At 47.3% G+C, this 17,330-nt stretch overlaps 1 protein-coding gene across 1 annotated transcript in view; it reads left to right on the top strand.

Annotated features, from left to right (window-relative positions):
• Positions 1–16,846, top strand: part of CACUL1 (CDK2 associated cullin domain 1) — a 78,781-nt gene extending 61,935 nt beyond the window's left edge. Inside the window, exons 6-9 of the mRNA XM_004611892.2 lie at positions 3,657–3,746; positions 5,221–5,359; positions 14,185–14,228; positions 14,809–16,846. Of these exons, the coding sequence (XP_004611949.2) occupies positions 3,657–3,746; positions 5,221–5,359; positions 14,185–14,228; positions 14,809–14,849 (314 nt within the window). The 3' untranslated portion in view covers positions 14,850–16,846. The remainder of the gene's footprint in view (positions 1–3,656; positions 3,747–5,220; positions 5,360–14,184; positions 14,229–14,808) is intronic.
• The last annotated feature ends 484 nt before the right edge of the window (positions 16,847–17,330 follow it).

A 17,330-nucleotide genomic window follows, 5' to 3' on the forward strand; every position in this document is an offset into this window, starting at 1 on the left:
TGATAAGTGGGTCCTGGTAACTGACAGCGTTGCTGATTACTCCAGAAGATGTGTTGCATCTTGGAAGTGTTGTTAGTGCAGCACCTGTGATTTTTCACTCTTAGTAGGGCCTTTCTCTAATCCGACTCTGTCATGTACTGAGTTACTCAAGCTTCGTGACCTCAGCCCTGCGTTTTCCCTTCTGCATACTGGATTTTGTCAGTTGTTTGACATACACTTGCAGATCTCAGTGCTAAGTTCAGTGTCCTCCCTCCTGGGCCTGGACCCCTGCTTCCTCACAGACGGGGCCATCGTAAATCTAAGAAATCCAAGGAAAGTTTACGAGGGTGCTAACAGCCTTTGTTTCAGCATCTTTTTTGGGGGGGTGGCATACAGCCTGTGGTGCTCAGGACTTACTCCTGGCTCTGAGCTCAGGATTGCTCCTGGCCTTGGTTGGGAACTGTAAGTAGGGTACCGGGGATCTAACCCAGGTTAACCACAGCAAAGGCAAACGCCCTGTCGCTGTACTCTCTGGCCCTGTTTCAGCATCATTTTAAGGTTCATATTTTATGCAACTTAGCAAGTCACTTTTTTAAAGATGTTTTAGAATTTGATGACTTACTTGAATTTGTAGTATGTATTTTTGCATTCATAAGTCGTAAGTAGTGCCTGTCACAATAAAAAATTATCAGAATTCATAAAGAATTACTGTTTTTGTTCTTTAAGAGAAAGAAGTATTAAACATTCTGCACCTGTTTGTTTTAGAAAAGCAACTTCCTTATATTATTATAGAAGAAGATAATATGCCTCATCATTGTGTTCCCACGGGAGTCCAGAGTCTTAATCATGGCCCAGAATCATGGGATGGGCCTTTTCCCCCTTCAGGCTGGACAGATGTTTGTAGACATCTGTAGGCGTTATCTCATGAGGCATTCCAGCTACTGGTTATAATCATTTAAACGTTCTCTCTGATGTTGACACGGCCTTTTGCTTTAGTTTTTAAATAGAGCAGTGTTTTGGAGTCTTTCCTGTTAAAATTCTTTAGAGAATTGCTACGACTCAGAGAAAACCTAGCTACCTCGTAAACAGGCTTTTATAAGTTGGTAACTTGGAAATGAATTTTAGAGAAAATGTATCTCTAAAAGTGAATTTTAGAGATAATGTATTAGTATATACCAGGTGAGAGAAAATGAATCATTTCCTCCTTTGTGTTTTATAATAGAAATTACTCTTGAAGGGGTAGCATCATTTCTTTGCCTAGTAAACGAAAAGGCCTTTTCACTGTCAAAGATCCGGTAAAACTGCCTTATATAATGAGCAGCTGTGAAGTGTCTAGTCTGCCCCTTCCTCAGCCCTTGCCTCCGCTGCGTGGGGCCTCAGTTTTATAGTCAGAGGCTTTTTTCCCCCCAGTCATTCAGTACTGTTTTATTCCCTGCTTGGTTTCTCCACATACCACAGATGAGTAAGATTATCATGTGCTTATCACTCTGCTCCGACTTTGCCTTCCAGTTCTGCACCAAGTGCAGCTAATTGCAGGATTTCATCTTTCATTATAACCTCGTGTGTATTCCATTGTGTGTATATACCACAACTTCATTCTCCATTCATCTGTTTTTTTGTTTTATGTTTAGCCTCAATTTCCTTATCGGTAAAAAAAAAAAAAGTACATGATAATCACTATATCACTGTCATCCCATTGTTCATCAATTTACTCAAGCAGGTGGCAGTAACATCTTCGTTCTTCCCAGCCCTGAGATTTTAGCAGCCTCTCTTTACTTGTTTTTCCCAACTAATGGAGGCTCTTTTCAGGGTCAGGGGAATGAGATCCGGTATTGTTAGTGTATTTGGCATATCAAATATGCCACAGGGAACTTGCCAGGCTCTTCCATGCGGGTGGGATACTCTCTGTAGCTTGCTGGGCTCTCCAAGAGGCATGCAGATAGATAGATAGATAGATAGATAGATAGATAGATAGATAGATAGATAGATATAGATTTGTATTCGATAGATAGATAGATAGATAGATAGATAGATAGATAGATAGATAGATAGATAGATAGAAGTAGATTTGTATTCGATATGCCAAACACAGTAACGACGAGTCTCACAATGGAGACGTTACTGGTGCCCGCTCGAGCAAATCGATGAGCAACGGGGTGACAGTGCTACAGTGCTCTCTCTCCCTCTCTCTCTCTCTATATATATATATATATGTATATATCACTGTCACTGACAGTGCTACAGTGCTCTCTCTCCCTCTCTCTCTCTCTCTCTCTATATATATATATATATCACTGTCACTGACAGTGCTACAGTGCTCTCTCTCTCTCTCTATATATATATATATATGTATCACTGTCACCCCATTGCTCATCGATTTGCTCGAGCGGGCACCAGTAACGTCTCCATTGTGAGACTCGTCGTTACTGTGTTTGGCATATAGAATATGCCACAATAGCTTGCCAGTCTCTGCTGTGCAGGCAAGATACTCTCGGCAGCTTGCTGGGCTCTCCGAGAGGGGCGGAGGAATCGAACCTGGGTTGGCTGCGTGCAAGGCAAACACCCTACCCGCTGTGCTATTGCTCCAGTCCCAATAATTCTTAAGGCTCCAAGTTTTGCAAACTTGACTTAAAATCATATTCTGCCAAGTGGTGTTTGTAAAATGCAGATCTTTGAGTGACAAGACAAATTAAAAATAAACTGTGTGAGTCACTAAGTGATTGTTCTATCCACTAATTCGGGGGTAAGAAACTTCTAGCTGGCCACTTAAGGCCCATGAAATCAGGGGGTCTGTCCTGGCAGATGACAAGACACACAGTTCTATAACTGCTTCCCGTTGGCTGCCCACAGCCCACCTGACTGTATTGTGTGGTCTGTGAATGATGTTATAAATATCCAGATGGCCTTGGCCAAAAAAATAAAAAAGTTCTCTCCCCCTGCACTAAATATTGAAAGTTATTTGTATCCATTAGTAATTATATTAAGGGGAAATATTCCTACCCATGTATAAAATGTATTAATAGAATTTCTGTGTGGAAATAGTTGGCCAAAAGAGAATTATTGGCCTGTCCAGTCCAGGTCAGATTCATTCATTGTTAATGGAGCTGTGAAAATGAGCTGGTTGAGTCAGCACAATCTCTGGGCTTTCACTGAGGAAAAGAGCCGAAGCATTTGGGAAAGTGGGTTTTTGACTCTGACTGCAGTTACTAAAATTGCTATTAATAGATCTTTAATAAAATTCCAAAAGTGTCAGAGAATAGTGATTGAGGGAAAGAGGAAGCTTGAGGGAGTTCATTTTAAAACCTGGAGAATGTTTTATTCCCCAAATGTAGAACTTATGAATCATGAACTTAATGGGCAGCGCTTTTATACCACTCACCAAGTCCACGAATACTATTGCTTTTAGAGAGCTTTACTGACTTTCAGAACCTCTCGGAACGGAATCATTTCCATTAGTGCTTCCGTCTGCACACATCGGCTCCCGCAGTGGAAGCGCCTCTGCATTTGATATAAAAAAAACACAACCCTTCATAGTGCATGACTCTCGTCACTCCTGAGATGTTCTCTTGGATTGTTCTTTTCTTGTTTATTCTGTGGTCTTTGGGAGAGAGAGCAATAGAAGCAGCCTTGTAAGTGAATAAATCATTCCTCTAACACATTTTCTCATTGTGTTTCAGCTTTACTTTTAGAAGCCCAGTCTACACCGTTTCAGGTCACACCTTCAACTATGGCAAATATCGTGAAAGGCCTGTACACCCTCAGACCAGGTAAACATTCACCTAGTCTCTGGGGGTTGAACTTGTTGGTTTATGGCAGTTCGAGTTTTATCTCAAAATGAGAGTGTTTCTCTTCCCCACTTAAAACCATGTGATATTTGGATTTGCCCTAGCGAAAATACCAAGTAGGTATTTATCATTGGGACTTGGGGCTCTCTTCTTTCTCTACTAGGAAAAACCACTGAGTTTGGAAAATACAAGGAATAATTTGTAGGAGACACTGGGTAAAGTTGACTCTCCTGTCTGGTTCTAAATCTCTCCTATTCCGATGTTTCTCCTTCATTTCTACCCGACACTGCACATTTGCACCGGTGCCTACGTGCACATTCACAGCTCCGTCTTGGCCCTGTTATGTAAAAACTTGTTTAAAAATTGGAAGTTGATAAAGGTAATTTCATATGGATGCTTTGAGGAGTGAAATAGAGTATCAGAACCAAAATCAAAGCTCACTATCACTGTTTAGTAATAGTAATAGACAAATCAAATTGGGCTGGAGCTATAGCGCAGCGGGTAGGACATTTGCCTTGCATGCGGCCAACCCTGGTTCGATTCCTTTGCCCCTCTCGGAGAGCCCGACAAGCTACCGAGAGTATCTTGTCCTCACGGCAGAGCCTGGAAAGCTACCCATGGCATATTCGATATGCCAAAAATAGTAACAACAAGTCTCACAATGGAGACGTTACTGGTGCCCGCTTGAGCAAATCAATGAGCAACAGGATGACAGTGATACAGTGATATAGTGAAATCAAATTATGGTACTTCTGTTTATTGTGTCTACATACTACAACCTATAATAGTGTCTTCTTGTGTTTGGTGGATTGTTTTAATTAATGCTGATGACTTGGACTGATATTTTCACTAAACCCCTTACCTCCCACTCAGAATTCCTTGGTTGTCTCCTTAATGTTTTCCTCCCTGTTCAGAATTTTCAGAATGTTCTATTAAAACAGTCTAGGTTTTTTTCTTTAAATTTTATTAAAATTTAAAAAAGAAAATACTTTCTATTGTGAATTCTCTATAGGAAGGAAGTTTAAACTCTTGGTATGTTCTTTATCCTAGTGAGATCACAGGGGCTAGAGCAATAATACAGCGGGCAGGTACTTCCCTCGCATGCAGCTGACCCCAGATTCTATTCCCAGCAAACCCTCTGGTCCCCCATCCCCGCCAGGAGTGATCCCTGAGTCAGGAGTACGCCCCGAGCACTGCCTGATGTCCAAAACACAGACAGACAACCAATGAGATTGCAGCTTGGGATGTGGCTCAGGGATGGAGTGGATGGGTTCCGTCTCTAGTGCTACAGCATAATAGTAATACGTAAATAAAGCAGATAAGATTGCACTAGCTTTTCCTTGTTCTAAGTTTGGTTTAATAAACATTTTTGTTCTCCGAATGAAAGAAAATGTTTCCTTTTCCATTTAATTTGTTGGTATGATTTCCTTAATGGTTTCCTTTTCTTCCCTTGCAGAGTGGGTTCAGATGGCTCCAACTCTGTTTTCTAAATTTATTCCCAACATTCTCCCTCCGGCAGTGGAATCTGAGCTTTCGGAATATGCTGCCCAAGATCAGAAACTTCAGCGAGAACTTATACAGAACGGTTTCACAAGGCAAGTTTGGGCCTCTCGGAGCGAAGTGTGTCTCCTTAGCCCGGTTTGGTCTGGCCAGGAGGGGTGCCGGGACTTACAGAATGGGGGTCAGCTGTTGGGGACCAGAGTGCTGGGACGTGCCTTAGGGCCTCTCTCTGGGAGGGGGCAGGCCTGAGCTATGGAAGCTGCTCTTCACTGAGGGGATTTTGAAGAAGGGATTTCTCCCTTTTCACTGCCTGCCCTCCCCCCAGAGCTCAATTTGATCCTCTCGTATTAGCTCAGAACAATGGAATTATAGAAGTGTTAGAAAGTGTATATGCTCTTACGACTAAGCCAGCGGCTGACTAGTGTTAGGACTAATAAAGAGGCCTCAGCTTCTGTTTTGCACATTTTTACTTTGCCCTAAATTCTAGTTGTTTGCACGAAGAGTAGGGTGTCTCTTTATATGTATTGCCTTTGGCAGAGTTTTTTCTAGATTATGTCCGTATCCCAGAAAATCTTATGAAATGGCATATTTTCAACTGAAATAAATCATGTACAATGTGACTCCCTGTGAGAGCGATATTATGTCGTCATGTCACCAAATCATCAACAGTTGCCTTAATACCTGTGTTTTCGTAGTCCTTACTCCTCACACTTTCATATCTTCATTTGGATTCTTGTTATTAAAAGCACTGTAGCACTGTCGTCCCTGTTGTTCATCAATTTGCTCGAGCGGGCACCAGTCATGTCTCCATTGTGAGACTTGTTACTGTTTTTGGCATATCGGATACACCATGGAGAGCTTGCCAGGCTCTGCCGTGCGGGTGGGATATTCTCAGTAACTTGCCAGGCTCTCCAAGAGGGACAGAGGAATCGAACCTGGGTCGGCTGCGTGCAAGGCAAACACCCGCTGTGCTGTCGCTCTATCCCTCTATTAAAAGAAGAAAGTTGAATAGCTGCAGGGCTGCCCACGTGGCCCAGTGTAACCACGGGGTGAGTGCTGGCTCATTAGGGTGCGGGGTGGGCTTTTTCTTAGATGCTGAGATCAGATGAAATCTCAGAATCTACCTGTCTTGGCCAAAATCACTGTTAATTCTGCCCTTTCAGTAGAGCTTAGGAAAGAAAGCAGAGAAATTGTTCTCTGCAGGCTCCCACAGGTCAGCGTCTCATCCCGCTGGGTCCTGGTAGCTTCCGGCATTGCGTGGTAGTGACGATGGGAGCATAGTGACCCACCAGTCGCTGACCTCACTCAGTGGAGTGGGTGACGGGCCCTGGGCCTGGGTGGGGCAGGGGAGGGGCGGGAGGGCAGCAGCTGGCTGTTCTCCCGGCGCCCAGGGTGAGGCATCTGCGGGCTCTTTCTGGAGCTTTTCTCACAGTATTGTCAGAAGCCTAACGACGCTATTGAAAGTCAGTCACTTTACTTAGCAGTATCATTATCCATACGAAGTGTGCATTGAGAGGCTTTTGTGTGTTCACACAGTGTGTGCGGGTGCTCTTCATGACGCTGCCTTCGGTGGCCACGAGCGGCTTTTCTGCCCTGGCCAGCCACCACCACCAGTGGACACATGAAGGAGGGAACAGGGCCGCCACGCTGGTTGGCGATCAGTCGCCATTTATTGCAATCTCCGACCCTCCCTTGATTCCATTCTCCCCGCGTGCATCCCAGTCTCGCTGCATGCATTCCAGTTTCCCCCTCATCCCTGCCCCCACCCCGTCCCTGTGAGGTAGGGGGTAGCCACTCCACGTAGGTCAGATGGCACAATCGACAGGGAAAGCCCTTCCTTCCGGGAAAGCTCTCCTAAAAGCTCATCCTCCCTCATTGCAGATGTGCTCAGAATTTCATCCAAGGGCATACTTCTCCTTTCCTTAGTTCATCTCCGTACAAACGGTCATTTTAAGTTTACTTCTTAATAATATCTCTAGTCATTTTGTATGGACACAATAAAAGCTCTATCAAGCTTCCAGGGCGGCTCTCCTGGAGACAGCTCGCCGTCGTTCCCAGACTAGAGTCCTCAGGCCAGATTAGTCCTTCCTAAGCCCAGCTGGGTCCTTGCCCAGTCGCTCCTCTTTGGATCCTAAGGGAATTTGTCCACAATCATGCTCTTCTATAAGTTTTCTGGTGCTTGACCTATCCCCTTTTCAGTGTCAGGATAGCTCACAGCTTGTCCTGGGTCCATCTAAGTCCTTTCATCAGGATCCTGCTTCTTGGAGCTAGGAACTCAGAGGAACTGAGGCTTAAGTCAAGTAAATAGGACAGATGCCCAGGAGTAAATATTACTCAGAGTCAATTAACTCTCAAGTAACAAGAGCACAGCATTAACTGCCATCCTGTGTCTCTATAAAAAGGACATTGCTCTAGGATAAACTATGCAGAGGACATAAAGGAAAGAGAAAAGCAATATTTTCACTTACAGACTCAAAGTCCAGAGTCCTTAGAAGACTCTGACCTTACAAGTCACGGGGTCTGATTTGGGGTTATAGGTGATTTGGGAAGCAGAGCACAGAGAAGTTAAAGAGAAACACAGAGGAAGTGGGAGTGCTCAAGAGCACTGTGTGGGGAGGTGTAACCCAGTAAGCCTAAGCTCCCTGAGCAGGGGAGAAAGGACGGAGGAGAAAGGGCAAAGCAGTGTTACACCTGAAATGTTTAGAACTGTAATCCAACAGAGCTTTGCTCCTGTTCCGGTTAGGCCACCTTTTCCCATTGTGCCTTATGATTCCAGACTCTTAATACCTTCGTTAGTCCTTCCTTACACACCCCTTCGTGCTGCAATACTGTAACTGATTTCACCAGAGAGCAGCTAGGGTTATTTCCAGTCCTTTGCTGTTACATAGACGGCTGCAGCGAGTGATCTTGTACACACATTATTTGGTACCTCTTGCAGGTGTATCTGGAGGAAGCATCCCACAAGTGGGGTTGTGGAGTCAGGGGTAAATGGAGCTGAAATTTTGATCGATGTTGCCATGTTGCTCTCTAGAACCAGGATTTGTGGCATTTTGCACAGTTGTTTGAAAGTTCTTCGTGGTTTGGCTATTGAGAATATTGTTAACTTTTCAATGTTTGCCAATCTGGCAGGTAAAAAATAATTCCTCAGAGTTGGATTAATTTGCATTTATTTTATTCTGAGTAAAGCTTAGACTACTCTTACATTTTGGGAGGAGTGGGGGGCCTTCCAAGCTGCTCCCAGGACCCTCCCAGTGGCTCTCGCCAGCCTGGTGAGGGCCCGCGGGGCTCACGGGTGCCTTGTGGTGTCCGGGACCCACTAGGGTCAACTGTGTGCAAGGCGTGTACCTCAAACCTCTCCAGCCCTCAGGTTTGTATTTCATTTTCTTTCTTTTTCTTGTTTTTTGGAGGAGCGGGAGGTCACACCTGGCAGTGCTCAGGGCTGATCCTGCTCTGCGCTCAGGGGTCACTCCTGGTAGGCTCTGGGGACCGTATGGGGGGCCAAGGATCAAACCCGCGTCAGCCGTATGCAAGGCAAGCTTCCTACCCACTGTACTACTCTGCCCCGATACTTCATTTTCTATGAATGACCTGTTTTATTTGATTGTTAGTCTTTTTGTCTTAAGTTCTTAAAGCTCCTTCTTTAGTGAAGAGACTGATTCTTGCTTGGCTCAAGATAATAAGACATCTCAGATTGTCTTTGACTTTGCCTATAGTGGCATGGCGGCGGTCGGGGGAAGGGGGAGTAGAATGGAAATTGAGTCACCTGTGATGCTTAAGGCTTACCCCTGACTCCATGCTCAGGGATCACTCCTGGCAGTGCTCAGGGGAGCACATGCAATGCCGTGGATGAAGCAAGGCAGACTCCCTACCCACTCCAGCTGCCTGGCAGCTTTTCAAGTCATATAAATGTTTTTGTGTAACTAAGTTTACCATGCTTTTTCCCCTTTTTGGCTTATATATATTTTTTATTAGTTTTTCCTTTAAGTGTTCTTAAATAAGTGCAAAATAGTAAGTTTTTATATTTTTTGTAGGCTCAGCATAATTTTGAAATCTCTTAAGCTTTCTACCCCTCAGTGCCTTTTGAGAAACAGGAAAGTCTTCTGAGAATTTTGATTTCTGTGAAATGGTGTTAGAAGTTAGTCTTGGGAATTTTTCAGAGCACCTTGAAAATTCCTCTTCCAGAATAGTTTGTGGAACTATTTGTTTATTTGCTTTTTCCATGGGAGTTTTATTGTAGACAGATAACAGTATTTCATGTTTCCTTCTAGATTTTGTTGTTGTTGTCATTTGTTTGTTTCTAGGCCACAAACAGCCTGGCTCAGGGTTCGCTCCTGGACCACATGTGTGGACCATAGATGGTTCTGGGGATATTTAAACATGAACAGAGACATTTTCCTAATCCTGATTTTTTTTTTTTTTTTTGCTTTTTGGGTCACACCCGGCAATGCACAGGGGTCATTCCTGGCTCATGCACTCAGGAATTACCCCTGGCGGTGCTCAGGGGGACCATATGGGATGCTGGGATTCGAACCCGGGTCGGCCGCGTGCAAGGCAAACGCCCTACCCGCTGTGCTATCTCTCCAGCCCCACCTAATCCTGATTTTGAAAGTGGAGAAAGCGCACCCAGTGTCCTGCGCGGGCGAGCAAAGGGACTGACCCCATGAAGTGCCTTCCGGGTGCTTCCCCTTGTCCATGAGAGACGAACAGAGCACTGTTTTATGAGTCACGGCCAAGCTGATCACAGGCGAGGAAATGCCTTGGATTTTTTTTTTTAATGTAAATGGGAATTTTTGTTTCCCTTTGTTGAATGCTTGTGTACTACTTCTGCCTGACATTTAAATAATAACCGGCATTTCAAGATGTGATGAAATTTGAATGTTTTATTGTATAAACTGGCTTGAGCCGTCCTAGACTAAATTAGCAGTTTGTTACATATTTACGATGAGGATTGAAGTGAGCTTTGTAAATTATTCGATGGGTGGCTGTGCACACAGGGTCATTCTCAGGCTCCTTGCGGCCTCCCCCGGGCCGCCCCAGTGGGCCAGGGAGCACAGCCCCGCCTCTGCGGGACAGCCGGGAGAGCCTGGCGGACACGGCGCCCGCCGGCTTTCGTCGGTGTCTGCCGACGACTGTCCGGGGCACATGTCCTCTGAGAGCAGCGAAACAAATGGAAAATGCAGGACTGGCTCTCTGACGAGACTTCTGTTACTACTCTGACACAAATGGCCATTGTATCATCTAAACCTAATCGTAGGATTGCTGTTCAGCTTTGCGAACAGGTATTCCATTACTAGGATTATGTGCCATTTGCATATATTTCTGTGTATATTTGTACACACATATATGGAGCGAGAGATGGATAGGTAGATATAATGCAAGGGGTTCTGAATAGGCAGCCCACATCCATAAGGCAGGGAATTGCAAATAGGCCTCGCACAGCTCCATTACGGATATAGCAGAGATTAGGCCTACCTGAAGCTTTTGAAATAACGCAAGGACGTTATCAGGTGTATCCCCTTCTGCATGTAATATACAGAGTCTCGCCTGAGCTGGGTTTCTGTGGAGTTTATGGAGCCTGGTGCGTGAGGATATGGTGGGGACTTGGGGGTGGAGTCAGCACGGACGCTGAGAGCGACTCTTGTATCTCCTGCCTTCTGCATGATTGAACTAACCGCTAGGTTCGGGGGGCAGGAGGGGATTGGCTTCTGCTGTTGGACAGTTTCCGTTACAGAAGGTGCCCAGGGAGCCCCCGAGGCAGGCACTCGGGTGGGGCAGCACCCCGGCAGGGCGGCCCAGGGAACCGGCCTGCCAGCCTCTTCGCAGGGGGAGAAGGCGGCGCCCAGAGCTCTGGAAGGCAAGCAGAGTGATCTTCCTGGGCACTGCCTGGTTTCTGGAGCAGATCAGAACCTTTAGAGGTGCTGTTGATTTTTTTCAGCCGAGAGAGACTCTAGAATTGGCACTTTCACTTCCGAGCAGATGTCTGGCTTCGAGGGTGCTGTCTGTCTTTCCGGATTCGTGGCGTCAGCTCATCTCCACAGCAGCCCCTCGCCCACGCCCTCTTTTCGGCCCTTATTTATTTTCAGCAATGCCTTTTCCTCCTTTTCCTCCTGCACGGTTTTACCTAATCCCAGAGGGGTAGAACTGAGGTTTCGGATACAAATTCCCATTATCTTCCACTCTGATCAGCATTTATTTACTTGTTGGATACTGTTTGCATGCTGCGGTGAGGGTCCTCGTATAGTGATGGAGGCGCTCCGCACCTTTTTCCCATCATTTAAGGGTGCCCTAGCGTGCAGAAGGGCTGCCCTCTGCTCCTTTGGCTACCTGAGACTGGGTTGGCGAACCCCGGGGCTTGTTCCTCTCTAAATACTCAATCTGGAGGGAAGTCCCGCCGGAGGCTACATACCTTTTTCCTGGCAGTCACTTAAGACTTTCTGATCACGGGGGCTGGAGCAATAGCACAGCGGGTAGGGCGTTTGCCTTGCATGCGGCCGACCCGGGTTCGAATCCCAGCATCCCATATGTCCCCCAAGCACCGCCAGGAGTAATTCCTGATTTCATGAGCCAGGAGTGACCCCTGTGCATTGCCGGGTGTGACCCCAAAAAGCAAAAAAAAAAAAAAAAAAAAAAAAAAAAAAAGTTTCTGATCACGAGCATATCCAGAACAAAGAAAACGGAGGGCCTGGTTGTCTGGAAAATCCTTCAAAATCAATCAGAAATACTTCCTTGGGCTAACATATTACTAATCCATCTGTCAGTGCCATTTGTGACTTGCTAATTTGCTGCATCCGCGAGTAATGGCTGTCTGCAGTGGGAGACTTCGCTAACTGCAGTGAACAAGACAGCGCCGGCTCCGGCTCCGTCTCCATGGTGCTCAGCCTCTGGGGTGGGGAGAGAGAAACGTTTAAGCAGAATTGCAGATATGGACGCCAGAGCTGCGGGGTGAGGAGGGGAGGAGCAGGGCGGGGCGAGGCGCTGTCCCGCTCTCCCGCAGAGTGGCTGAGTAAGAGGTCTGAGGCGGCAGGCGCCATCCCAACCAGAGCACAGATAAGGAGTCAGCCCAGTGACAGGGAACAGCGTTGAGGCAGAAAGTCCTCAACCCCACAGTACCTGTATGAGAACTCAGCCTGGCTTGGGAGAGCTGGGCCCGAGGCGGGCAGGAGCTGCGGCTCCCAGGGCCGGGAAAATGAATGGAGAGCCACCAAGGGGCTTTAATCAGAGGCGCGAAACGCTTTTATTTGCGGGTTTGTGTTTTTAAGACGCCACTCTGGCTCTCGTCTGGACTGATAATAGTCACACGTGGAGTGGCGGAGAGCAGAGAGGGTGGCGCGGCTCGGGACTGTTGCCATGAGCTGGGGGGATGGAGGTTGCTCTAGGGGTCCGCGAGCACATGCCCAGAGGGAGGGCAAGATGGAAATGAAGAGTGAGCCAGGATTGGGGTGGGAGGGTCTACTGAGAAGCACTGAGGAAGGCCTGGGGTGGAGTAAGGAGTCAGGGTTCCTTCCGGCCGTGGTCAGTGGACACTGCGTATCAGCCCGCCAGTGCAGGGGTAGAAGAAGGAGCTCGGACCATCCGGAGACGCTGTTACAAGAGGAAGGTTTCACGGCAGGAAACCTGTGTGGCCCAGAATGTGGTCTAGGGTATTTTCCACATTCTGGAAGATAGAGTAGCCGGAGTGGTCAAGGGCCATGTGAGCAAAGCCAGAAGGCCCCGGAAGAGAAAGACGAGAGAAGGACCACCACCAGGAAACCCCCCGGAGAAGCAGCCGGTGAGACGGTTGTTGTTGCTCTTCACGTTAGCAGTTTAGCCATGGGTCTGGGTTATTGTCTGAAAAGCTAGAGACAAAGTCAGGGTTTGTGGGTAGCACAGGCCTCACTCGCAGCTCTGTTCTCCCCTTTGGAGTAGAGTTAGGCCTCGTGCTTGGGTCTGAAGATGGTCAGGGGGTAATAGGGCCAGTTCAGCCCCGTCCTCTGTGTGCCGGACGTTAAGGTTTTTTTTTTTTTTTTTAACTTTAAGCAATTTTTAGTTTCAGTAAGGCTTTGGGAGAAGATTGATTCTAATTCAACTTTGAAATTTGCCCTAATATATGCTAGGGATGTTGATAGCTAAGCCAGGTTATTCTTCTAAGACATTTTAGCCTGAGCCTATTTCTAGAATCCCATGCATCACCTTCATATATAGATCACTCTTTCCTCATTCAGTCGTGCGGTGTATTCAAGACAGCACTTTGGTTTTGGTTTGGTTTGTGAACTACAGCTGATTGTGATTAGGGCTTGCACTCAGCTCTGTGCTCAGGTATCACTCCTGGTGGGGCTTGGGGGACCATATGGGGTGCTGGGGGTCGAACCCTGCTTGGCTGCATGCAACCTACCTGCATGCAACGAACCCTGCTTGGCTGCATGCAACCTACCTGCATGCAACGAACCCTGCTTGGCTGCAAGCACCCTACCAGCTGTTCTCCCTATCATTCTGGCCCTCGAGCTCGCACTTTTAAGCTGACTGCATTCCAGCTATCAGTGTTTTGTTGAGCTGTTTTAAAATAGATGCCTTGATTTGGAATATTAATACTTCCGTAGGACTGGAGCAATAGCACAGCCGGTTAGGGCGTTTGCCTTGCACGAGGCCGATCTGGGTTCGATTGCTCTGTCCCTCTCGGAGAGCCTGGCAAGCTGCCGAGAGTATCCCGCCCGCACGGCAGAGCCTGGCAAGCTCCCCGTGGCGTATTCGATATGCCAAAAACAGTAACAGCGAGTCTCACAATGGAGATGTTACTGGTGCCCGCTTGAGCAAATCCATGAACAATGGGACGACAGTGCTACAGTGCAGTACTTCTGTTATCTGTTCTGTCTGGTTATTTCTCCTATTTTGATATGTGATGATGTCAGTCAACTCTGTTGAGTGTCTCCTTTCTGATCCACAGGGGTGACCAGTCCCGGAAGCGAGCTGGGGAGGAGTTGGCATATAGTAAGTCCCAGTATTTTTTATCTGTCATTCATCCCCTGATGGGTTTGCGACATCAGGGGTCCTCTGGGTTGGCAGTGTCGTGGAGCAATCCCATTAATAGTCTCATAAGGCTGGGGCCAGAGCAATAGTACAGTGGGTAGGGCATTTGCCCTGCACATGGCTGACCCGGATTCAATACCCGGCATCCCATATGGTCCCCCGAGCACCACCAGGAGTGATTCCTGAGTGCACAGCCAGGAGTAACCCCTGTGCATCGCTGGGTGTGACCCAAAAAGCAAAAAAAAAAAAAAAAGTCTCATAAGGCATGTTTCGAGGTCAAGGTTAGAATGCTCTGCCAGGTGGGATGTAGCAGCTCTGATGTCCAGAGGCAGGGCCCAGGGCTGGCAGTGGGGGCTCCTGGGAGGCTACAACGGAACAGTGACCAGCCTCAGTTCCTCGTGATTGAGCCTCCTTTGGCGTCACTTCATACACACGATTTTCAGGGCTGCTTGCTGTTTGAGTGTCCTCTCGTGTGGTGGGGAGAGGGCTAAGAGTCCAGTGGTCCCTGTTGACGCTTTTTCTGGTTTGGATGTTTTTCCAGACAGCTCATCCGCATGTGCGAGTTCCCGCGGGTACAGATAGTGAATGTATTGACGGCGCTTTCCCACGAGGCCGCAGAGCTGCAGAGACTGGGCAGCGTCCGGCGGGGCCTGCAGACTCAGCTCTGTCCCGAAGCTCTTCTTGGAAGACGATGTGGGAGTTCTTACTTTGGTTTGTAATTTTGAAAAACAAAAAAAAACTAACACAAAAAGAAAACAAACAAACGACGGTCAGTTGCTGCTAGACTTGGGGATGGTTGTGAAATGGGACAATCTTTTAACAAGTGTGACTACAGACCCGTGAGGAACAAGCGTCTCAAAAAGTGACCATTTCTGTGTGAAATCTGACAGCCAAAATTAGCAGCTTCCTCCAAAAATATAAGAGCAGAAGAGTCTTTTCTTGTTTTAAAGCACTTGTTTTGTTCCTTTGTGAACTTGGCACGTCGATGTACTGGTTCCACTTGTCAAGATACCTTTTGCTTTCCGAGTTAAGCAGATCAGTGTTTTTTCACACCCATAACCAAAACAGACAAACCTATTTGAAAGAGTTGGTCTTTGTTTAGCATTGGTCTTGTTGAAAGTAAATGCTAACTCCGCTTTTGCCTGTGACCCTTTTCCCCCCCTCAGTCCACGACTTTTTTTCTACTCTGTGCCTTGAGCTTTGTGCACTTTGCAACTTTGTGAACGTGTTGTCCAACTCGCAGATGCTTCCTGGGAAGGTCTCTGGCGTGACGGGCCCACCAGCCCAGCGGCCGTGTCCCACCCGGGCGGGCTGCTCAGTGGGAAGACGGCAGCACGCTGCGCCCTGGTCCCCGTTCCCTGCTTCCCGCCGCGTGTCCGTGCTGACGTTGGGGACCAACTCTTCTAGGACATTTCCATTCCCTCAGCCACTTCCCACGATCTCACCAGCTGCTGTCGTCTTGGCGTCGCGCTGGGTGAGGGGTGGGGAGGTGCTTTTAGCATTAGAACTCTCTTTGTAACGTGGAGAATTGTACCCAACAGTGAAAGCTGGCTCCTGGGATGCTCTCGGGAGTAAGATAACGGTTATTAACCCCGAATATAATTAATGGTGTGGGACTCCCGATCCATTTCATTTTAAATGGTTGAGATAAGTACTTAAAAACCAAAGTCTGCAATCTGTGTCTAAAGCATTTTCTCCAAGCGTGAGAGTGGAGAAGTAGCATTGCTGTCTTGCCATTCCCTTCGCACCACCGTGGCAGAGTTCTGTTTTCCAGGTCTCCACACCCTCGGTGCAATTTGGCCCTTATATTAGACTCTGAGTCTGGTTGTTTTTGAAGGACAATGGAAAACAGGAAGACGTGGCATGGCAGATTTCATTCCCGCCTTTGCCTGAGTCCGAATTAAGCATCCGAGGGACTGTTGCTTCTTTGGGGCGGTGGTGAGCCGCGGGTTAGACGTGTAATACGGGGGAGAAATCAGTCATGCCATGGACATATTCTGTGTGTGAAGTCTGTACTCAAACACCCGAAAGGAAAGGTTGTCAGAATGTTTGTTTTAAGTACTTAACCCGAGTTGGGTTGGGAAGGGTGCAGGTCACTGCGAGCACCTTCGGCGGTGTGAGTGGACACTCAGTTCCTCTAGGAAGGTCCCATGGCGCCCGAGGCTCCGTGCATTTCGATTTGCTCCTCCAGTCACATCCGAGTCCCAAGGAAGAATTCCTTTTTTTTATCATGAAGTTCAGATTTACGGTTCTCGATGGAATGCCCGCCGCAGGCTTGAGAATAAGCCCCCGCAGCCGAAGTCTCCCCGCAGCGGTTTTACCGAAAGGAGCGAGTCGGAACATCCTTCCCGTGTGGGTGAAGCTTCCAGTATCTTTGATTCTATACCCAAATGCTTTTTCTGGGAGGAAGTATTCTTATTTTGGCCAACAACGGAAACGTTCCCTATAAAAGCATTGTATTATGATGTGAATTGGCATTAAAAACTTTGGATGCTTTTGCATTATTAACTTAATGAAGAAAGATTTTATATTGCTGTCCTTTATTATGTCTGTGTTAACAAAAACGTGGGCAAAGTGAAGTGTGCAACGTGTCGTTTTTCTCAGTGTTTGCCGGCTGACCCTGGCACGTGCCGGGTCTGCACTTGACCCTGCGGAGAGCATCGTCCGGGAGCCTGTGGGGGAGGGATCGACTCGGTCTCCCCCTGGTGACTGTCACCTGATGGTTTCTCCTCTTGGCCCTCGAGGTACATTGCACTATGGAGAATGTGTTTGTGTCAGGTCGACATGAACTTGGCTTGTTGCATTAGAATCCTTAACAAAATTCTTCAACTGCCGCATGAGCAGAAACAGGCCTTGCCCTGCGTTTAGTGTTGAGGGAGCACTGTTCACCAGGAAGTATTTCCCTGTCTTGTTTACTTGTTTTCTTCTTGCCAGCAGAGTGCGCCGTTTCTGACGCCCCTGTTAGATGCTGGCTTCTGCGGGGCCCAGTCCTGGGAAATGGATGGTTGTTGGTGCAGGTTGATGGTCATGGTAGTTGCAAGCTGCCGTGGCTTACCCCGACGG

This window comes from Sorex araneus, chromosome 11 (genome assembly GCF_027595985.1).
Source record: "Sorex araneus isolate mSorAra2 chromosome 11, mSorAra2.pri, whole genome shotgun sequence".
In the NCBI taxonomy this organism is placed as follows: domain Eukaryota; kingdom Metazoa; phylum Chordata; class Mammalia; order Eulipotyphla; family Soricidae; genus Sorex; species Sorex araneus.